Source organism: Zonotrichia leucophrys, chromosome 1 (assembly GCF_028769735.1).
Source record: "Zonotrichia leucophrys gambelii isolate GWCS_2022_RI chromosome 1, RI_Zleu_2.0, whole genome shotgun sequence".
Taxonomy (NCBI): Eukaryota; Metazoa; Chordata; class Aves; order Passeriformes; family Passerellidae; genus Zonotrichia; species Zonotrichia leucophrys.
The window spans coordinates 70,595,043-70,619,284 of NC_088169.1; the positions used below are offsets into that span (position 1 = coordinate 70,595,043).

Genomic DNA, 24,242 nt, shown 5'->3' on the forward strand with positions numbered 1-24,242 from the left:
CTTTATTGAATACAGTTAAGTGTAGCTCATGGGGTTATTGAATTATAGGCATGAACTTGGCAAAATGAGATAAATCACTCACATATTAGCCTCTCTCTATTAAACACATCTCACCCAGAGGCATTTTTCCATAAAACAGTAACTATATATCAAGCATTTGAATATTTGAAGCAGCTAAGGCAGGCTTCTCCCAGCAAGAAGACACACAACAGGAATGTAGCAGCTCTCTGTGAAGGATGTTTTACTGCCTAAAATATTTATTAGAAATAGCACCCTCTGTGTGAGGCTTGATCAGTAAGAGCTTGAGAGCTGCATTTGCTCTGATTTGTATCAGATTCTCTTCCATGCAGTGTGGCACTAAGTGGACATGAACGCTGGCAACCACCCGGCCCTGGCACCCACCTCTGCCCAGCCCCTGGCACAGCAGGGACAGTGCCCTCCCTGGGCTCACTCCCCAGTGGGCCCCTGCCAGGCACCAGCTCGAGAGGGACATTTTGGGAGTGAGGGGAGCTTGATTTGGGCAGGAGCAGCACTAGGAAATGTTGATGCCATCTGGGAATGCAAAGGGGACTCAGCTGTGGGCTCAGCCCCTGGCATGGGGGGAACAGCAGGTCCTGGTACTGCCCCAGGTCCTGGTACTGCCCAGCCCCAAACCACGTCACTGCCTGCTCGCCCTGCAGCACCCTTGCATTCATACCCCTCCAAAATACCTCAAAATATTGGTTTGCTTTTCTCTCCAGGTAGGTTTCATTCTGGCACAACTTTTAACTTCTTTTACCGTGGCCTCAGCTTTGGTATTTTCGGAGTCCCTGGTAAATCCATGTATAACCTTCCCTGCTCAGTGGTTTGATGTGTCTCAGGTTTTGAGAGGATTTTCTTCCCCTCCCTGTGTGACTTGGAAGCCTGAGGGGGTGTGTGGTGCTTTATCTGGGAGATCCTGATCCCCAACTGCATCTGCTGCAAGCCATTGATGCAGTAAGATTTTCAGATCAGAAGACTAACTAAAATGGAAAAAAAATAACATATATACAATAATCTGCCCTGATACATCACTGTGAAGATCAATAACCTCTCAGGACAGGCCATGTTCTGCATCATTGCTCCTTATGCACAGGATTTTGTTCTGAATATTAATCCAGAAGAAATTAATATTAATTAATTACTATTGGTCTTGGATATTAACATTTTACAAATAACTAGCATAATCAAGATCTTATTTCCTGGCATTACTAAGAATTTCACAATGATCAGCAAAGATGTATTTGTAACCTCGTGGAGCATAAACTACCCTGTTTATATACTACTGTTTAAGGTGCTGCTGTCAAGGAAAGTAATTTTTACAATCCATTTATGAGGTTCCAGCCAGTGAAAATGGCCTTAAGTGTGGATGTTTAACTCTTTTCTCTGGAAATACCTTTTATTAAGGAATAACCTGCAGATTCAATAACAGTGATGACATCTCTATATTCCAGTGTCCTCTGGGGAGGACACTTGGGCTTCTCTGCCCCATTTTGCAATGTTCTGCAAAGAAAGGCAGAGGAAACAAAAGCTGCACCCCCTTCTGCTGCCTGTGGCCCTGCACTCTGCAGGACTGACCCCCAGGAGCAGCGCCTGTGGCCGCAGCACGCCTGGGCTGCCTGCACAGTGGGATCGGTCACTGCCCCTGGGCACGGGTGTACAGTGTGCTGGAACCAAACCAGGAGCAGCTCCCCTTTTGTGGCCTTTTGTTCAAACTGCAGGCTTGTAACACCCACTTTGTCCTCCAAATCCAGATTCCAGATTGCTTTTCCTCATTCCTTTGAGGCATGTGCATGTTGCTGGTTTATGGACACCACATGGTGCAGCATAGGTTACTCCATTAAAACACAAAACTCTGAGACACCATTCCTTCTTGTTACCAGTGAACTGGATTTCATACTTTTTATTCTCTATTTGAAAAAAAAAAAAAACATCATATAGAAAAGTGTGACAGACAAGCTTTCATGATAATGTTTTATGTTGATCTATTTTCCCTGCATTCTTTCCTGGTGGAAACAAAAACCTCCTGTAAACACAACCCAGTGTGTGGTTCATTAGAGCAGTGGTTTGGCACCTGTGTCACCAACTTACCCCATGACTGTCTCACTGTCCACACACTTGGGATGCTGCACTCATTGATGCTTTGTGGGCTGGACACAGGATTGCAGATCCCGGCAGACACTGGAAGCACCATGAGGAACCGGGTGTTGAGTAAGGCAGCTGCAGGATGTGAGCTGGGCTCCTCCCACAGCCCATTAGATCTGCCTTCGAGCATCCACCTGCTCTGCAACTTTTCAGTTGGACAAAAGGAGGTTTTCCAGCAGAGGAAGAAATGTCCCTTCTGTGGGTCCCCACAGCATCTCAGGCCATTGATGTCCTGCTGAGCCCAGGGCACCAGACCAGCCAGCCTGACTGACCAGCATGTCACCCACGGCCGCCACCTTCCCTCCTCCCCTCAGATCCGCACAGCACTGCCTGAGCCTCCCCTCTCCTCCTCCTCCTGGGGAGCTGGAGAAGCGTGTGATGGCAAATGACAGCCTCATCTCTTCACCCATGGAGTGGGGGCTGGATGAGATCTGATCAAGCAGCTGCTCGTCAGTCCTGAGCATTGTCTGCCCATCACTCAGAAGCCACAGGCTGCCCTGTGTCACAAGTCCCTGCAGGGCTCTCCCAGCAAGGCCTCCAAAGACACTGAGGGGATTTTCAAACCAGCTGGTTCTGTGTGGTGTGCAAGTAAATTACGCAGCTGTATTGTATACCTGCGTGGCTGGTGGCAGTGGAATGTATTTTAGGAGTTTATACAGGGATTTCCTGGGCTGGGACATCACATTCCTTTCACCTTTTCTTGGTCTGAAAGCAAGGTGGGGCAGAGCACCAGAACAAAGCAGGTGCAGAGGACATCAGGAGTGCCCAAGCTGTGTATGAGCTGTATGCATTGAGCTGAGCACACCTCAAAACAACCCCCCCTCCTGTAAGGATCATTGCTGGCACCCAAATGCAGGATTTATCCCCAAAGAATCCTTCTCCACAGTTTGCTGAGTTATCTCCACATTCTGATCTACAGGAGCACATGGCTGAAGCAGTTGTGAAGAATGCCAAACACTATCCTACTGTCTCCCCTGCCCAGGCAAGGGCACAAACTCACTAAGGTGGAGCTTGGCTAATGTAGGAACTTCACAAAGGGAACTCAGTTCCCTGAGTATACCTGAGAAACACTAGAAACAGAATTTTTATTTTAAAAGGTGATCAATAAGAGCAGCTCTTAGCAAGCCTGGCCAGCCAAATACTCAAGGCAACCCTGCATAAACCAATACAGGACATGGTCAGATTTTGGGACAGTGGGTCAGAGAAGGAACAAGCTCCCATGAAAGACAGGTGCTCTTTAATCTCAGGACAAGACAATACCTCTGGGCCTTCTCAGTGTAATCATGGGCCTTCTATAAGCATCTGCTCAAGGGCTTTTCACCTCTGTCTCAGCCCTCCTGTAAGCACTGTCTGTACACAAATCTCTACTTCACCTCCCTCAGATGCTGCATTCCATCTGTACCTAAAGAGGCGGCAGAGGCGGCTGCGCTTTGCCCGCTCTGGGTGACACACTGTGCAAGTTCACAGTCCCACAAACATTAAACAAAGCCTTGCTCCAAGGATATGGCAGCCTTCCCACATCCCCGGCTGAGCAAATGGAAACACTTCCCAAAAGCACACGTCGTAAAGGCTGCCCTTGGTGGCTCTGTGGGCTCAGGGCTATGTGCCAAGGTGTGTTGAGCAGCTGAAGTAACAAGCACCCCTGCACCCACCCTTCCACCACCTGCCCTGGCCCAGGGCACTACCCAGTCCACTTAGGTAGGTCCAGAAATGAGAAGGGATAGTTAAATTCAGGGATAATTAAACTCCTTGAGAGCCAAGGAAAGGCACCCTAATCCTGGCAGGCTGAAAAGTGCTTTTCAACATCTTGTGACATGGGAGCTTTCAGAGCAGTGATGGAGCTCATCCAGATTCCCATCCTGGGCTGGAGCTGGCGTGTATCACCCCAGGGCAATGGCTTCATTAACATCAGTGCCAGCGCCCAGTTCTCCAGCACAGGATCCCTGCCAGTACAGACAGTCCTCTGGAGACTGCTCCTGCCATCACTGAAGCCAACCACCAAGATAAAGGCTGCCTGAAATCCTTGAGGAGAGGAACTTATCCCAAGAGACCTGGTGGAAACAGCAGCAGCTGTGTTTCTGTTTTGCTTTCAAAGGGTAAGCACCTTTTTCTCTCCCTATCCTACTGTTGGAGTACAGTTTGTACATCCCATCATTCAGATGTCTGACAAATTATTTCACAGAGTGTTCTTTATCCATAGCTGTGACAAGCAAATTACACTGATTTAGGCTCATCTACCTTGGTCTCCAGGGAAGCTGGATATTAAACTCTCTCAGAACTGGCAGCCTGAAGCACTGTCACCGCTCAGCCTGAAGGAAGATGCTGGGATGGCTTCCCTACTCAACAAAAAATGGCTGCTCTACTCAGGGGAGGAACTAAAATATGATGAAGGGAGCACCACATTACTCATTCTTTCGACAGAAACAAGGCTTATCTTAGCCATGGCAACAATATTTATTCCAAATAGCAGGTCTGCAACTTCACCCCTGGCTCCAAGAAAATGATGTGTCTTTTCTTGCTGACACACAGTAAGTCCTATGAGATCCTGCAGGCTCCATTACCCCACTTGGTGGCAGCCAAAGTGCCTAATCATGCCCATAAAATGATCAACAGGCACCAGGCATGAAAGGCAGAGATCACTGGTGGCCTTTCAGTGAAGCCAGAAGAGGGTGTGCCCAGCAGTGGCTTCAGAATAAAGGAATCATAGAATATCCTGAGTTGGAAGGGACTCACAAGGATCATCAAAGCCCAACTCCTGGCCCTGTACAGAACAACCCCAAAAACCACAGAACATAACTGAGAGCATTATCCAAGTCCTTGAGCTCTGGCAGGCTTAGTGCCATGGCCATTTCTCTGGAAAACCTGTTCCACTGTCCAGCAACCCTCTGGACGAAGAATCTTTTCCTAATATCCAGCCTAAATCTTCCCCCCAAAAAAGCTAAAAGGAAACCTGAACACTGGCCCACCCCTCAACTGGGGATTGCTTGGGCACTGCCATGGGCAACTCAGTGAGTGCACTATTTTGCTATTTACATATATATATGTGAACAGGAAAGAACAGGACAAAATCAATCTTCTAGTGCTTCCTTCTAGGAAAGTGGGACTGCTCCTCCCACCACTAATGCTGAAACCCTCTTCAAAAGGGATCAGTGCAAAAGTTATTTATTTCTTCTAAAAGCAGCTGGGTCTTTATTTGGTATGATAAATGCAGAGCTGCCACAGGCCAGGCTTGCTGAGAGTGCCAAGGTTAAGGTGCAATGGCACATTTATCCTCACAATCAAGCTAAGCTTGTAGCCCATTTTCAACATAAGCCTACTCTAGCAAAACAATTTGTCCTTTAATCACAGCAACAAAGACAGGCTCCCAGACTCCAGCTATTTTAAAATGCACTCAGATGGGTCCAGATAATTGTTGGTGAGTAAGGAAAAGCTTTGAAGTTCTTGAATCCAGTAACAAAAGCTGAGCCATGTGAGGAAAGAGGCACGGCTGGCAGGCTGGCTACTGCTGCCATCTCCTCACAGGAATTTGTAACTCTTCTATTAAACCCTTCTCAAAAGGGTTTCTTCTCCTCCCCTCTCTGTAACCCTCATGTAAAAGCCCCAGCAAGAGCATAACAACAGGATTAATGTTTTTATACAGTTCAGGAAAGCAATTTAGAGCCTTGCCCTCAGTATTCCTAAAGCTAGTATTAAAAAGCTTATTTGATGCAGAAGATCCCTTAAAATTATCATGAATATGATGTGATTGACCGTATCTGCAATACAGAATCATACTCTGTCTTTGAGGTACCAGAGGTTTTACCAAGCATTGAAAAACCTTTTCTTTCCAAAGTCCTAGAGAAAAAAATCTCAAGGACCTCCTAACAAATGACCAGATGACAGAGACATCAGTACAAGTCAAGTATTAGGATTTTACTTCCCCGTTTGTTCATGTAATCTGCAATATATCTACTAAAAATGAGAACACAAGTGAACGAAATTGAGAGTAGCAGGCTATTCAAAACTAAATGCAGAATACAATTTAGTTTTATTATAATTATTTGATAAGCTGTATCTTTATCTAAAATACATTCTTAATAAGAAAATTAAATTCAAGCATAAACTAATGGCAAGAGCACCTTTTGTCAACTGGATGCATTTCCTCTTGCAAAAATGAAACTGAAGCAGGCCTGCTACTTTTCAACTGCAGACATCACAATATAGTGGTATCAAATAAAGTCTGCTTTTACATTAATAATATTATCTATTATGCATTAATATGAATATACATCAATAGGAAACAAAAATCTGGGCCAACAGCATTTTAGCAAAAAAAAAAAGTTACTCTTGGCACCATTTGAGTACTTGGGAACAGCCTGGACAATACTGAACAGGCAAACTTAAAGCCTATATATATAAATTAAGAATAAAAACTGAAAATGCTTTCACTTGAAAAGCAAACCAAAAAGTTCAATGCACTCCCACATATACATTAATGTGTTTCAGAAACAAAGGAAAGACAGATTTTGACACCTTTTATGTCAAAATTAAGAGGGCATCATACAGTATCACAAAAGCAGCATAAATTCTGCACTCAGATTTTCTTCTTTAGTTTTAAGCCTTCTGAATACTTGAGCCTGTAGTCCATCCAGTCAGGCAGTTTAATCTTCACTTCAAACATGGTTTGCCTTTCAGGCAGACTAACGATTTGGGTTTTGTTTTGCCCCCCACTGGCATCTCAGTGCATGGGGATGAATCACACCAGTTGATATTCACTCTATATGAAGCACCTGCAGAAAAATATCCTGCGTGTATTGCATATATTTATGTCAAAATCATGGTGTGGTATTACCTACCAAAATAAGAATGAGCTACAGAAACCTCAGAAGAACATCCAGACAGGAATTCTTCTGGATTTTGTAGATGATAAGGAACTGTCTGATCTAGGAAATGTCACTAGTAATAAACCCACTTTTTTAGAGTATCTCCAGCTCATCAGCTAGATGAACAGAACAGGAGTAATGCCCTTTTTTTCCTGTCATTTAAAAGAAAAATTATCCTTCTCACCAGTTAATGGAAGCCTGCCTTGCAAGAAAAATTCCTGCTGAATGCTGTTTCTCAGAAACAACCTGATATAGATGTATGAATGGGGGAGCAGGGGGTTTTCAATGATGAAAAGGAATACAGGCAAAGGTCATAATGCAGATTTATGAAAAATAAATTTATTACATAACACCTTGTTTTAACAATGTTTGATTTTTTTTTTTTACTCAGAATACTTGTGTCATTCATGTAAAATAGTTTGATACAGTACATTGTATGTAAGTTTTTCCTCATAAATTCTAAGGCTCTCCTAACATCTTGTTCCTCTGCATTAGGAATGGCACCCCTAAACAACGTGCGAACATTTAAAAAAAAAACAAACAAACTGAACAAAATTTAAAACCCACTACACCAAGCTGGTTCTCAAAAATCATGACAAAATATCTGAATGGATGCCGCACCTTTTTAGGAAATATCATTCATGCTTTTTTAATCCCAAAGCATGCTCACAAATCATTAACACCAACAGGAAAAAAATAAAACACTGTCTATGACAATCATTTTAGTTTGTTTGCTGAACCAAACATGTTTATATCAATGACAACATACTTATTTAACTATCAAATAGCAGCTTTAATACCAGTCAAGTCATAGATTTCAAAATAAAAACAAAAACTTATGTTGGAAATAAATCTTTGGGATGCTTGTAATTGCTGGGAAAAAATGCAAACGCTTCCATGTTCTTAAAAAAATCTCATCGTAGCAATCATGTCGGTCATAAAACATCGATCTAGCTGAAAAATGAACCAACCCACAAAAGTCACTAAAAATAAATGTCTATCAAAACTGTCTGAGAGTTACGGTTAGTTTGCTTTTTTGCCATGGTAACATATACTGTATGCTTCAAGTACCAGTTCAAAGATGTCGCGTACTACCGGTCAGATGAAGTTGTTACATCAAGAGAATTCACCACATACGACAACAAAAATGCTTGCCCCTAGCACATTTCACAGCTTCACCTGCTACAGACTGTCACTGAAAAAAATGCATCGCTCAGTCTGAACCATGTCAAGTAAACTACAGAAGTAGCATATCCACAACACAAACCGTGCTAGCACTTCCTTTTCAAGTCTAAGCCCAAGACCAGGTACAAGGTGGGAGCCCCGGCGCCGTGGCGGGACGGTGGGAGGTGTGGTTGTACAGTACATTCTGCGGCCCAAGGCGGGCTCCTGGCGGCAGCGGGTGCGGCTCAGTACCGGTGCGTCTGGTGCGAGTACTGCGGCGGCTGCTGCGAGGTAGCTGAGTAGCCCATGCTGCTCTGGGGCTGCGATGTGCTTGGTCCGGGGTTGGGGTAGGCAGCATGGGGGTTGGAACGCTGCAGGGGGGAAGCACAGACACACAGCCCTTCATGACACGGAGAGACAGTTTCACCTACTGACTCCTTTCCTCAAGAGGCACCCAGCACGCACAGTCTCAAGGCAGCTGCACTTCCAGGCTTTGTTCCACTTTGATTACAGCAGGTAACAGACATCAGGAATACCAGATAAGAAAGTGAGAGCTGCCAGCCTTCTGCTATCTACCCTAATGGGAATCTTCACCCATCACAGTCAAACCTCCAGCCAACCCTCCAGATGGCTACTGTGCACCTGCACGTGACACTGGGCTACCACCACTCATGGCAGTGGTTTTCTCCACTTGCTCCCTTCTCCTAGCAGGAAAGCAGGCTGGGGTGGAGGTCCAGGTGAGGCATCTTACTGCTGATGAACCACTCTGCCTTATTCTGGAGATTTTCACACAGAGCGGATATACTTGCTACACTTCTGTGTGACCACAGGCAGACAGCACTGTGGCTGGGCTAAGGTGTCATCCATCAGCAGCCTCAAAATGCTCAAAAGAGAGTTTAAAGACAACAGTGCCATGTTCCTCAGTGGAACCAGATATTTCAGGCAAAAATGTCCTTAGTTTGTGGCCTGGGAGGTTCAGGTGGGACACTGGAGGAGGGACCACCAAGGAGCCAGTACAGCACTGGAAGAACCTGCCCATAGAGTCTGTGAGGGTTCTCTCACTCTATGAAGGCTTTTAAGACTCAACAAAGCCATGCTAACCAGAGTGAGAACTAGCAATAGCCTTGCTCCAAGTGGGAGACTTGGCTAGATGGTTTCCAGAGGCCCCTTTCAACCAGCATTCCCACAATTATTTGAGTGGAGCATTCATCATTGCAAGAAGCCCTCCACAAACCAGGAACTGCCCACTTCAATTTTAATCTGAAAGTTATTATTTACTGAAAATGTGTTATAAAGGAAAGAAGGACTGCCTGTGAGAATTTCAGTAAGTATCTGACCACTTAGTAGCACTTAACATTTCATTAAATTAACACAATTTCAGTACATTACTGTGCTGGTTTACATCCACATTAAGGTTTACATGCCCTCACAAACTTTGGAGCATTTAGAAACTGTGTAGCTTCTGAATTCTTGATATCACAGCACATACTATGTTTTTTAGGAAAAGCTGCTCCTAGAAGAGGTCTGGAAACTTCTAAAAAGTAACTACTCCAGGACTAGGGGATTGCTATTGAGACCTGAATAGGAAAAAACTGTGGTGAACCAACATCCTGAGAAAGTAATATACTAAGTCCCAACATAAAACAAAAACCCTAATTTTTTCTTGTACAGCATTTAGAACAGAAGCTATACCCAGGAAGCTGAGATGATGGCAGAAATAGAAAAGGCATATCCTATTTGTTAACACACACTGACAGGACTGAGCTAACACCTCTAGAGAAAAGGGGGAGAAATGGCTGGACCAGCACTTAATGTCAGTGGGAGCAAACCAGCACTGCTGATCCACACCGTTAGCACAGGGACTGAACTTTGCTGACATTTGCCTTCAGCCTTGAGAGGAACACTGAGGCACTCATCAACAGAAGGGTCACAGCCTGAGTCACTCTTCTCCATGTTACAAATACAGGATATACTTCAAAGAGCAAAAGTCTTGAATGCTGGTTCTGCCCATGTGTGGCTCCTGTGTGTAGGAAACTGTCACAAGTTTAATCATTTAAAACTGACCACTCATTTCAGCTGTAAAACACTCCCTGCATCCTGACTTCTAAAACAGATCTTATTTTAAGACAGAGGCAATGAAAAATCAGATTCCTTCATGACACCCAGAGCAACAAATGGCTTTTGTTTAAGAAAAAAAGTAAATATCCAGTCCTTTCTAAATACCATTAAGCACCCAGAGGGTTATCCCAAGCAAAAGCTCAGGGTAGTGGAATTGCTCCAGCCTGCTTAATCACATTGCCTTTGGGAGTGTCACATTGCAGATTTAAACAAGGAGGCAAAGTCTGTGTGCCATGTGTCTACTATTTTTATGCATGGCAGAAAAGGATATGAGGTCAATGTGCCCTGCAGAGAGTGATCTGACTTCTGAGTGAATGCAGAAACTGTCTTAGTGTGCCTTGCCCAGGAGATGGCAATCCTTCTTCACAAGCTTTATATGGGGAATTTGAGCAAATCAAATGAAGAACAAAGGAACAGGTGTTTGATTAAAACAGAGGGCTGTATTGTAATGGGTTTTTTCCCTCTCCTCAAGCTGCTGGATCAGAAGCAAAAAATGTGAGGAATTTTTTTCAGGGAGATCTGAAACCATCAGTGGGAAACTCTTAACTGCTTTTGTTCTAGTGCTGGCAAGTTCAGGTCTCCTCTCTTTGATTATCATGTTTTCCAGACACCTTAATCAGAACAAATCTACTGACTGTCTCTTTGCAAGGCTAGGGGTAAAAGGATATATTTTTTTGAAAACCAGGCATTTTCCCTCCTAGAGAGACAGCAGGAAGACTGGTCAGGAGCAGTCAAGTTAGCAGTAAGAGCTCCTGAGACAGAAAAGCAGCAGTTATCATTATCTTAAGGGAGAAGTATTCTGAAATTGTATTTGTCAACAAGGGCTGTCCCCAGCTGTAATCCCAGGATGGATATCTGCAAGTGCAAAAATTCTGATGGGCACGAACTGAAAACAAACCAATTCCAATTCTGGCCAGGAAATTTGATTCCTCTGACTTGTCAGCCAGCAAACCCCAGCTCTGGCTCACAGAACTGGGAGCTGAAGTTAATTCAAAACGCCCCAATGCAGCAGCAAAATGAGGTGAAGGGCATGTAAATAGGGCATGTAAATGGGGCTCCCTGACACAGTACACACAACTTCTGAATCAACCTCCCTAGAAGTGTGACTCCACCCGAGGGCAAGATTAAGAAAGTTACAGCTGCATTTGCCTTCTGCTCTGTGTGTGTTTTTAAGAAGTGGAAGAAAGAGCCAATTAAAAGGCCAAAACAGCAATTGACTGCAGCTTGCCAGATTGAAAGGGATGAAACTCCTGTAAGCGTGCCTGTGATGGATAATCCTACTAAAAGAAAGATGGCATTTATACTTAGAGGCACCCCACCCTGCAGAACTATAGTTAAGGCTCACCACTGTCTCAAACAGCTCTAAAAATGTATGTTGTTCAAGGAGAATGACTTGCAAACTGATGTGTTATTGATGTCCTGGGATAAACTGAACAAAGGCACTTGGGGACTACATGAAGAGTCTCACAATAAAGCTCCTGAAAATGATCTTATTTTACATTTTTGTAGTACTTTCAAGTTTTGGCCAATGCTGAGAGTACACAGATTTAGGTAAGGATGAAGGTAATGCCCCCAGGCAGCTTCTGAGGCTATCTGGTTCTCTGAGGAACAAACTCTGAAACACAAGATTTCAAAGCCCATTGGTGGTTCATGGAGAAGCTGTATCAAACTGAAAGGCAAGCTGACAGCAGCAGCTTTACTGACTGTTTTTAACTCTCCCCATGTTTTGCTACAGACTGTAAGCCCAGCTAAGTGGGTTTCCATTATCAGGGTCTCACATTTACATAGCAACCTTTAAATTAACAGAAAACACTGCCAGTAGTTTCCAACTTCCCCACCCTTTGGTTCCATCCAAGACTGTCTGGCCCCTGTACCGTGCATTCCATGCAAACCAGTATGCAGTGGTCAGTTCCTACAGGCTACCACTTCCAGCAGCATGCCTCCTCTTGAAATCTCCTATTCCCTAGGCTGGCAAAAATCTGCTGTTCTCTAACTGCTCCTGGGAATCATTTGAAGTCTTCCCTGCTCCTCTTTTGTAACTTCTAAACTTCTATTAACCAAAGGTTCTGTCCTTGACTCTCTTCTCCCCCATCTCCAGTAGTAGGCTTATCCAAACCAAAAAACTCAGGTGTCATTTGCTGGGATGACAAAGATATTCTTATACTCCTGGCTCTGATTTCTTAATGTCTGACCACAAGCTCAAATGCAGAAAGGCCAGAACACGTTTTTCATGTTTTCCACAAGTGCTTTTTCCCAATGTGCTTCCTCATCTTCCTCACTCATTGACTGCCACCACCTCACCTGTCTTCAGATCTGCAATATTTGGCTTACTCAACCTGGAATCTCCCTTGATCTTCAAAAGAGCTTATGACAGCATCATGCCAAGTCTTTGTCATCCAAAATACTGTTTCCACATCCATTAAACGACTAAAACTTGTTCAGATTCTTATTTCACACCTTTTTTACTGCAACATCCTGCCTCCTACTACTGCAGGTTTGTTCAAGCAAGAAATGGCATTTTTAGGTGATACAGAATACAGCATAACAGGCTCCTGGTCCATAACCATTAGCATTCCCTAATATGAAGGGAATTGGTAGTAACTCTAATAATGTCTGATCCTAATTCTCTTACTGCTAACCTAAAGAACATCAGGATATTAACAAATCATCAACTAAATGAATAAAAAAAAAAGCCAAAAAGTAACAATTAATACAGTGACATTTACAAAATTACTTTTTTAGTTTGAAGAAACACTGCTCTAAACATGAAAAACAAATACACAATATGTGAATAAAGCAAAATACCTGATAGTCTGAGGTCATAATAAGTCCACCTGAGGTAGTGGTAGGAGGAACAACTCTCACTTTTTTCAGTGGGGGTCCCTGTGTGTGACTGTTGTCTTGGTTCCCTGGATGACCAGTTCCATTAGTATGGTTATTGCCCTGCTGCTGCTGCTGGTTCTTCTCAATTGTTTGAACACAAAGAAAAATTTCAACTCAAAAACAGTACATGAAATAACATAAAATCAGGAAATAGTGTAAAAGCCAGTGAAACATGATGATACTGTTCTTCTAGTACTTACTTTGTCTCCTTTATCATCTGGTTCTTCTTCTGTTAAAAATTCTCGTTTTGGGTAAGGGATTTGACAACCTGCAAAAACACTGTCCCCCAGAAAAGTCTATTTATCACTGTATTAGAACAGAAGGGTAAGACCTGTAAGATTCACACTTTACCCATGATAGTTTCAAGCTGCCTAAGCCATCATTTCATACCTGTAACTAAGGGAGAAGTTTTCCCTGACTGTCACCATATTCTAAACTTTGCAAAACCATAATCATTTTTACATACTCGATTTTAATGTTCATTTGACTCTAACACACTAACTTAAGCTCCCAGTAATTTTTTTGTTGGTCCATCACTTGTTAGGTATCTACAAGGGCACAAAGAGCTATCTCACTTATAGCTATTCTGTAATTCCCAGTTTCAGGACTAACTATAAATATTCCTGGAAACTTCATTGACTATTAAAAAAAAAAACACCTGGAAAAAAGTTTAAAAGTAACTAGAAATTTCACCTGTCAACTCATACCTCACAGTCCACATGGATTTGCTACTTCTAGTGCAAGCTAATATTTAGCTGCCCTTCATCAGTAGAATGTATTTATAATAAAGTCTCTGTACACTGTTAGCAATACTCACTGTGCATTCACATTAAAATGTCAATCTAAATTTGAGAAAAATGCCAAACACTATCCTAAAAGCAGCTTCTGCAACAGGTAATTGTTCGCTTGACTTTAAATCACAGAGACAGTTCGGGAAATGCTATAAATAATCCAGCAGGCTTTCGTGAAATAATTTCATTTTTAATTAATTCCTTATAAGTATACATATTTTATAAATTCTTCCCTACATAAGAGCAGAGAATCACAGACAGGATGTACTAATAGCTTTCCTAAAAGGGTGTACAGTCATGCTCTCTGGCTAGCCTTTTGGAAGAAGGGCTTAATTTTTAATGAAATCATTCACTGTCCATAAATTCTCTCCCTTTTGTAAATACGCCTGTGCAAACAAAACAGAGGAGTGTCTACAGAAAATGGATTTAAGTTGTTAAGGATGACAGCACAGAGACACAGACTTGACTTTCCCCACCCAGTGAATTTACAACAAAGGCTAAGACAAAAATGTAAACTAATTAGAGACTGTCATCTGGCATTCTGAGGCAGAGAAGCGGACCTGCAGGCACTTAGCAGTTGTCTACCACGATCTGTAGCATGCATAATCAACCTGTCAGTGAGTAACAAGATTAGTGCTGCAACTAATAGGATCAAAGTTCCATAAAGCAAGAGATTAATAAAAATGCTACTTAATTTTAAAAACCACGAATGGCATTTTAGTGGTTATAGCTCTCTTCGGTTGTTAGCCAGTATTTAGCTCAATATTCACAAACATACTTAGGGCAGAGAGAAGGCACAGCTCTAAAGCATGTCTGAATGCACTGATAGGTTAATAAACTGACCACTTACTCGGATGTGGGAAGAGGATCTTCCAAGAAGTAAGGATCCTGCATAGCCTGTTCTGAGGTAATTCTCTTTATTGGATCCATAGTGAGCAATTTCTGAAGCTGAAAAGAAAAAAAAAAAAAAAAGAAAAAAGGAAGAAAAAACCACCTTTACATTACCGAAACCATTTATAGAAACTTCACTGTATTCCTGAAAGTTAAGATGATACAAATGTGTGTGAACTCAAAAGCCTAACCATAAATGGCATATCCACATTCTTCTGCCCTGTTAAAATAGTAACTTCATTTCCTATCAAAGGACACCTATTTTCACTTGCAAAGCCCAGGACACTCAGTTCCAGTCCCAAGTGTTCTATCAAAACCATTCAAAAAGTTTCCACAATGTACTAGTACCTTTAATCACAAAATAATTTGGGTTGCAAGGGCCCTTTCAAGGTCAATTAGTGCAGCCCCCTGCCATGGGCAGGGACATCTTTAACTAGACCAGGTTACTCAGCACCTTGTCCAGCCTGACCTTGAACACTTCCAATGATGGGGCATCCTGAACTTTGTGCAACACGTTTCAGTGCCTCATCACTCTGAATAAAGAGTTTCTTCCTAATGTCCAATCTAAATCTACCTTCCTTCATTAAAAAGCCATTATCTCTTGTTCTATCAAAAGAATGTTCCTCTTCAGCTTTCTTGGAGACTCCCTTCCAAGTACTGAAAGGTGTTATAAGGTCTTGTGGGAGCTTCTTCTTCTCCAGGCTGAACAAGCCCTGCTCTCTGAGCCTGTCTTCAGAGGAGAGGAGCTCCAGACCTCTGATCACCTTTATGGTCCTCCTCTGCACACAACACCCCAGATAAGGCCTTGTGAACTAGGAACACCAAATCATAACTATTTTATTTAGCTCTAGTGCTGAGTTGCAGTGATGCATTCTTAAACTACATGGTTCTTATTCAAAAAGTCTGCTGTACATGCAGATACTTCTCTCCATCCACCCTAGCAGCTGTGTGGAATACAGCTGTGCTGGGCAAGCAACATGAGATAACCTTCAGATACCACACAGAAAAATAGAGAGTTTTCATGTTTCAACACTACAATGAAGTGTCCAAAGCAAAACTACACCATGACATATTGTCCAAGACTTTATAACAAATGCTTCACTTTTAACCTGCAGTGTGTATTTTTAAACAAGAAAATACATATGTAAATAAAATTAATTTACATTTCCTACTCATGCTTTTTATAGGATTCATACATTTCACCTTTTTAAAAAGATCCAGTATCATGATCTAAGTCTGAACTGGTCATCTTTCACGAGGAGAAATTCATAACTACATGTGAGAATTCATACCTGCAATGCAAATCTCTATACTTCAAAAGCTGAGGTTAAGAAAGTACATTTCCCTCCTCAGCCTTCGGTTTTGACAGCATGGTTAAAACTTGATAACTGTGAATTACCACCATCAATTCAGTTTTGTTTTTCACATCATCCACAAGAACTCACAGCTCTCTGAGTCTACATGAAGTTTTTATAGAATAGCATGCTGAACAAGCCAACTCTTACTCTCTCAAAAAGCATTGCCAAGAGCCAGAAAAGGAAAAGGCAAAACATGACAAAGAACTGCCAACACACTGAAAAACATGAATGAAAAGCACTGCAAAATACTAGCATAGTTTGTGATGATTGGATTCTAGAGCTGTCCATTACAGGATGACAAGTCTTGGTCATAATCAGCCATACAAAAAGAAATCAAAATGACTGTGCAACCATTATCCACCCAGGGGATCAAAACTTCAGTTCTGTCCCCTTGTACAGATGCCAAACAGAAGTGAACATTCTACATATTATTACAAATATTTTCTATTTTAAAAACTGCTTGATGTAAAGATCACCTGACTAAGTGACACAATAAATATGCAGTAAACTTCATATATCATCTATTGATGGGACAATCACTACAGCTTATATGGACCAAAGTAACCACGTGGATGATTAAAAAAAATCAGGCATATAGGAATTTTTACAAGTAAAAGTAAACTACTGAAAGTATGCAAAGCAGCAAAATGAATAAGGATTGCATCAACACTGCAAATGTAACTACAGGCTAACACAACTATAACACAACTTCAAGAACAAAAACTTCAAAATTACTTGTTACTGAACCTAATCCAGTGAATGAAACTCAGAATCATTTTTCCAATGTGAGAAGATACTTCATCAATGTGAGAAGATAGTGATTTTGCAATTGTCAGAGTGCAGAGTATCAATTATTCCTAAAATTTATTTATAAAGTTAGTTACATTGGACTTGACACTAGCTCAACTCTTACTTGAAACAACTGTAACATACATAAGGGATTTTTTTATGTCTGCAGGAACTTACCAAGTGGAATGCCTTACTATCTGGTTTAACTTTGTGTTTTTCCATATATTTGATAAGGCTGCAGTTGGTATACCTAGAAAAGTAAACAGAAGTGATAATTCTAATATGCAAAACATTGATACTGCAAAGTTTTCCTGGTAGTCACAAAACATATTCATAAGGACAGTTTAGTCTCCCTGCAAACCCAATAAGCAGGGAAAAACCACAACTATCAACACCAGAGATTGCTTAAGAGAACTGCAGAAAGGCATGTTTCCCTCACATCCTTATAAAAGTATATAATACCCACACAAAAAGCACACTTGGAACCCAGAGTGTGTAGACAGCAAACCATCAACTGGATTTAAACTGCCTGGTAGCAATTTGACTACTATACTGTTTGATTCTGTGTATTTCTCAGGGCAGTGAAGATATATAATAAGCTTATCTGAATGCTCTCCTGCAACCTACAGGTTGCTACAAGAACATTCACGTATTTACTTTTTGAAGAGAAGCTCAAAAAAAAGGTTTCTAAATGGTTGCAATAACATGGCAGATGCAAGAAATGCATGTAACTATACAGCTCCAAATGCCTCAGCACAGAAATCAGGCAACGGTGTGGCATTTTAAGTGCAGGCATTAGCCTGTGGCAATGTGACAGCAATGCTGAAGGGCATTTTCCTCTTCAGTCACTGTAAGCTACCCTAGACACCAAACCTGACAATTATACCCACTGTTTGCTGGAAATAGTGTAAAGTTACCAGACCCCTTTTAAGCAGCTATTACAGAAAATCACTGCCAGTACCACAGATTTGGGAACAGCTGTGCTTTGACACACTGTGCTTTGCAAACTGCAGAGCTGCTTGGGGTCTTACCGGCATCACCTGATCCAAAGCTGCCACCTTACCCTTTACAGCCTCTGGCTACTCCTCTGATCCACACCACCTCAACAGGCCAAGTTCACCATTATGAAACAACTTTATTTTTCATAATCTAAGTCATAATTTCATAGTCCTTGCTTGGCATCTACATAGAAAACAACGCAAACTGCAAGAAATTTGGTGTAGAAAAGAGATATAAAATAAGCTTTATTAAGAAAGCTCAACCCAGACTTACGTGTTTCTCCGGAAATCTTTCATTAAGGTTGAATGTTCTGGCATCTTTTTTATGTCTTCCCAGTCTTTATCTGCAAAGCAGTATTAATTATTTTTTCCCTTTCTCTCTGAGTAAAACAAAGCATTTCCAAGTATCTCCACAGCCTTGATATTTGTTTTCTTAAGTTCTACTTCTCTAACCTTGCAGTCTTATGCCTTTGTACTCCCTAGCTCCTACTCCATCATCTCTATACAATAAATCATACCAAAATCTAAGAGGTTCCAGCTGCGTGCTGATTAACTCAAGAATTTTGAAAAAAGATGCCAGCTACAGTGGCCACAAAACAATGCTGAAGAAAAACACATCAGGCTTGAGCTTGAACCCTTCAGGACTGTTACTTAATTTATTTAGACACAGCTGTGATCTCAGGACTGGAGTACACAGAACTCCAGCAAACCCTGTCTCCTTCTAAGGGATTCTCTGTTCTGACAGCACTTTTAGTTACAGGAAACTGCCCAGAGGTACTTCAGCAAAGTAAGATATACTGTTATTAAATAAAAAGTTAAGAAAAAGTAAAGTTGGCACACTCAAAATGAAGAAAAATTCACCTCAATGTAGACCAAGGCTAAAATGGATTTTAAAATAAAACAAAAAATTCACTACCAGCACCTAACTTCAAATGTCTTAAGCTCCAACTCTTGAAAAAGCTCTGTGGCCAACTAATTTGGTTCAATTCAAATATTTACGAAGTCTGATCACTACTGCAGAACACTTAGTTTAAGTGTCAATTAAAATGCAAAAAAAAAAAAAGCTGCAATTGAAGGAAAAGCATTTCTTGAAAAAACCAAAGAACTCCAAAGGTCAAACACAGACCATTAGAAAGGATTCATTAATCCAATCAGAAAACCAAAATGAGAGTATGATCTACTTATATAAGCTATACAGAACCAATGTAAAACCCAAATGAACTAAGTATAACAGCGTAAATTTCTAGTTCAAAAGCAGAAGGGGACAGTATTGCTCAAAGAAGCAAAACTAAGGAGACAATATGCAAAGGCAACATTTCCATGAATCTCACAGAGCAGTACAGAAGCAATGAAGCACATACACACAAAAAAAAGGCAAAAGCAAAAATAACAGCATGTTTAAAAACAAAATTCTAGAACCAACACAAACATATAGACCACAAAAGTCATTTGAAAGGAAGAGGCAAGTTCAGGAAAAAAAAAAAACCAAACAATTAATAACAGAGCAGGGAACACAAGCAGTGAGGAGAAAGATAAACAAAAAGTTGAAAACAAAAATAAGGCCCCTGTTACTCTGACTCCTGCAATCATGTGAACACTAGAAGACAAAGTATTAACTGAAGAAACAAGGCAGCCTGCATAAAAACAAAGTGTGACCAACACTGAGGGGAAAATGCAACAAGTGATATTCCCACTGTAATTTGTTTTGGTTCATACAACCAGTTCTTGGAAGAAAGAAATTGTTTCTATACCACCAGCTTTCCACCAGGTGGGGGAGGGGATCGATACCCTCCATTTGCTTCCAAATGCTACATTTAATTTGGCATGAGCTAAACAAATGCATAATATTCACTAAATATATATACTTTTTGCCTGGATTCATAAATCATCAGTCATCTTGCAAATCAATAATCAGTACTGAAGCAATGTAGAAATATTCCTTCTCATTTTTAATCACCCAGCATTAAATACACTCTTTTAAAATAATAAAGCATTGGTATATGTATACACAAAGATAACCCTATCATCAATAAAAGGGAACATACCTAATTTGACCATTGGATTCTAGATCTATAACTCATGAAATAAAGACTGTGTTTGAACAGCTTTGCTGCTTTGATCAGCTGCCACCTTCATACGCAAAGAAAGCAATATGGATATCTTTCTTTGAACAGCAGTGATAAAAAATACAGTATGTACCTGCAGGAAATCCCATTACATTGAATATTCTGTCCAGCTGGTCATGGTGATAAGGATTACTAGTTTTGATATCTTCTTGTCGACAATGGAATATTGGCTCTGATGTTAGCAGCTCTGCAAATATACACCCTATGGCCCAAATATCTTTAAAAAAGGAGAACAGAAATAAAAAGAACAACAAATGAATCTTTCCAAAACGATCTGGATAAGGTAGAATATTAGTGTTTAGCTTATCAGAGATAAGGTCAAGTTTCCATTGCAGAAGTGCAATACTTCCTTAACTTTTTCTTTTAGCTTTTAATGAAGGTACCCAATTCAGAAACTACACAGAAGCTGAGAGAAGAGCATACGAGTTTTTGTGGGGTTTTTGAAGTGTAGTTACCATTTTACATTGTAAAAAATTATTCTGGTTAAGAAAAAAAGTGAAGGAAACTATTGGGATAATGGTCAACACCCAAAACACCAAGAAAGTAAAGCCAACCGGCATCTTGTCCTTTCAGTGCCACATTGTCCTGATCAAGAAATGTGCAATTGCTCATCAGCCAAGTTTAAGTAGTAAATGACCCCAAAAATACAAGCTGAAAAGTAGTGGTGTTGGCAAAAACCAAATAACACCTTGAAGGAGAGTAACACACAAATTGCTACAAGCCCACACACCTCACAACTTTTCCGTAACATTCATTTAAAAAAAAAACCCAAACCCCACAACCTTTCTCTTTTCACTGTTGCTTTTCTATCTAATAATCAGATCTCCTGAATCTTCCCAGTTGTTTTCTCAATTCTTTTCTAGTATATACAAACACAATTTTAAATTCAAAGTGGTGCTACACTGAGCCTTGAATGAACAAGGTCATAAACAAGGACAAAGGCAAATAATGTAAACAGCATAACTCCATTACTCAGTGTTTTTACACAGTAATTTTTTATCTACATTGAAAAAACTATGTACTAAAGGCTATGACTGCCCATGCAGTTTCACACGCTGCCATCAGAAGAAACAGCAGTAAAGTGAGAGAACATGAAAATACAACAAATTAAGTAGTTTGAAGGAACATAAACAAATTTATCTGATCTATAAAAGAAACATAGTATTAACAGGAAAGTAAACAAGAATACATTTAAGGCATAAACATGAGAATTGCTGACAGAAACACAGATAAGATCTTTAAAAAAACAAAACAAAACAAGAAAAAAAGATTGAGTTCTGAGGAAGACTGTCAGGTTACAGAAACAACACAGCATGCTGACATACAACCTCCATGTCTGTGCAAAGTGGAGTAGCTGCTAGGGAAGTTACTTGCTCCCAGAATTGGTTGCCAGCCTTTAACACATCTTTTAAATCAGGCAGCAAGAGAAATCCTCCCAGTGCTTTTCCCTACAGTCTCTCTCCCTTCCATAACAAAGCTGATCAATGCAGTAAAAGTGAATCTGATCTCCCTCCAGTTTACTGCTGGGCTGCTCCCCTGTTATATAGCCCACAAAAGCTCTGGCCATCTGTCAGCTGTCTTTTTCAAAGACACAGAGAGGCTAAAATGCAGCTTAATTTTACATTTTAGCTTCAGTGCAGCCACTATATTTTCCATTCTGTACATTCTCTACTGCATATCTTTATTACACTAGGTAATAACCTCTGCAATAAGTTTAATGCACTGTGCCTCCCAGTCATCTTAATATGAATTCTACTAGCAGTTCAAAGATGCTTCCATATTTTTATAGCCTCTAACACCATTTATGAAAGTCCTGTGTGAAAGCCACAAACTTAGATTGCATTGCAGGGCATTTGGAGATAAAACCCAGCAATATATTTCATTTCTATATATAGCCTGAGACCCCAGGAAACTAATCAATTTGTCAAACATTAATGTTTCTTCAAGAAACAAGGAACATACCTTTAACTCAGCTACAGTCCTTTGAACAATTTATCAAAGCTTTAATATTTGGGTACGGTTTACATAAAGAACAAAACAGTACATTTTTGTCCAATTTACTTACCAATAGCTTTGGTATAATGCCTTGCTCCAAGAAGCAACTCTGGAGCTCGATACCAGAAGGTTACAACTACTGGATCCAAGTCTGCTAAAGGCTTCAGAGGTGAATTAAATAATCGGGCAAAGCCCATGTCAGCTGCAAAATTCAAAGAGAGATGCTTTAAAATTTGAGGGAAACTAATAATAATTTTTTTTTTTGAACAAACTGATTGAGTTTACTTGTTAGCACTATCATAATTCCTAAATAAAATGCAAAGGCAGACTGTAGCAGATATGAACTCTCTGAGCAGATTTTCTTTCTGTAGAAGTTACTGGATGGCATCACCTATGGAGTATATCATTATAAATCATTACTAACATGAGTCATTTACAACAATGAATTAACCATTGTTCTGAAGAAAAGCATAAACTCCTCAGGACACTGGTAAATCCTGACTCATTTTACCTGATGTTCTCTGGTAAAATATTCCCATTATTACAGGATGTTTTTTCACAAAGCAGCAATTTTTAAAGCAAGCAAAATGCAGATTCTGCAAAGGTTAGAATGATTTATAACACATACGTGTACATGACAAAATCTCCCTCTTCATGAAGTTAGCTGTGGCAAGACTTCCTTCACACAAAAACAGCACCTAAGCCTAACAGCATCTGCCTCCTTGCTGATTTTCTATCTAGATGCATTTCCAATATCAATATATCAGTGCTGAATACCATTCAGGCTATGAGTTTAAAATTTTGGTTGTTGGTATTATATCATTAAAACTGCTTTCTAAAATTTGTAGCGTACAACTGTCTAGGAAGTTGTCTGAACAACTAAATATAAATCATACAGGAAAAAATGGGCAGAGACTAAAATGTGCAGCTTCTCCCACAAAATTGCTTTCCTGACCCACCAACCCCTGAATCCCAAGATAGAGTGACTCTCTCATGTAGGGATATTCATATGCTGAGAAAAACTTGAATGAAATGAGATGAGTAGCTACCCTGAAGGAAAAGTACCTACATGCTATGGCCCAATGAGGAAACACTGCAGTGTAAATATGGGTGTCTAACTTGACTACACAATCCTTAATTATTTTTTCACATGCATTCCTATTTATGATTGCTTTAAGGAATTTAAAAAGAGAAACATTTTACGGTTTTCTACATTAAAATATCAATTACTCAAAATTGGTCAAGTCACTAATAACTATGAATAATGAGGAAAATTGTTGGCAGAAAGTGAATTCATGACCCAAAGTGACACAAAAAGACTATAAAAATTATTTTAAGTTAAATACCAGTTATGTATTTTTTAGAAAAATTAGTTACACTGGAAAAGTGGAAGCCTTGGTATGTGTATAACTTCTGCATTCTTTTACGGCTGTGGCAATCTTAAGAAAATAAGAAAAAAAAAATCTACATTTTGATAACACACTTCAAAATCCAAAGTTCCCCTCCCTCTTTCCCTGCTGGGAATGGATGGCTCAGAGGACTGGTGGCCCAATACAGAATCTTTCACCTGTCCATTAAAGGAGTCTGACTTAATTTAGTTGTTTACTAAGTTATTCTCAAATTAATTCAAAACTATGAATTAAGAAATAAATGGGTGGTCTATGTGCAATTACTAGCAGGTAGTTGTGTACAGCAAATATCACCACCACTGTCAAAAGTGAGTCCAGAGGATGACCTATGTGCTCTGTTTTGGAAGAAACCCTCCTGAAGAGTAAAGTAATATGAAGAAATTTTCCCTTCTGTTGTCCGTGCTGTACCTGTTTTCTATGCAGACCTCAATCCCTACTGCCAACCTTAAAAGCTCAGAAAGCCATTAGAAACTTTCAGAGTAGGATCTGCAGAAACATTCAACCCTGGCCCGTCACTCCTTTGATTCCATAGGACAAGGGAAGGCACAGAGCAGCACTGAATGCTCCTAGAAAATCCTACCCTGAATCTTTCTACTAGTGACTAACAATATAGTTCAGATCAACAAAACAGTAAGAGAACAGAGCAACAATGCAGAAGAGTAATCTCACAAAAGAAAACCAGGGGGAAGTCAAAA

The 24,242-nt window shown here is 40.6% G+C and overlaps 1 protein-coding gene across 4 annotated transcripts in view; it reads right to left on the bottom strand.

Moving 5' to 3' along the window:
* Positions 1-7,180: 7,180 nt before the first annotated feature.
* The window catches only part of CDK8 (cyclin dependent kinase 8), a 69,927-nt gene continuing 52,865 nt past the window's right edge, over positions 7,181-24,242 (bottom strand). The window contains exons 6-13 of one of the 4 annotated variants that reach the window (XM_064717010.1): positions 22,209-22,340; positions 20,217-20,360; positions 18,292-18,361; positions 17,197-17,269; positions 14,832-14,929; positions 13,391-13,469; positions 13,113-13,268; positions 7,184-8,560 (exon numbers count right to left, since the gene is read on the bottom strand). In XM_064717010.1, coding sequence (XP_064573080.1) covers positions 8,435-8,560; positions 13,113-13,268; positions 13,391-13,469; positions 14,832-14,929; positions 17,197-17,269; positions 18,292-18,361; positions 20,217-20,360; positions 22,209-22,340 — 878 coding nt within the window. In that variant the 3' untranslated portion in view covers positions 7,184-8,434. Of the gene's footprint in view, positions 8,561-13,112; positions 13,272-13,390; positions 13,470-14,831; positions 14,930-17,196; positions 17,270-18,291; positions 18,362-20,216; positions 20,361-22,208; positions 22,341-24,242 lie in introns of all 4 variants that reach the window. The other 3 variants (XM_064717001.1, XM_064717031.1, XM_064717020.1) reach the window with 3 other exon arrangements.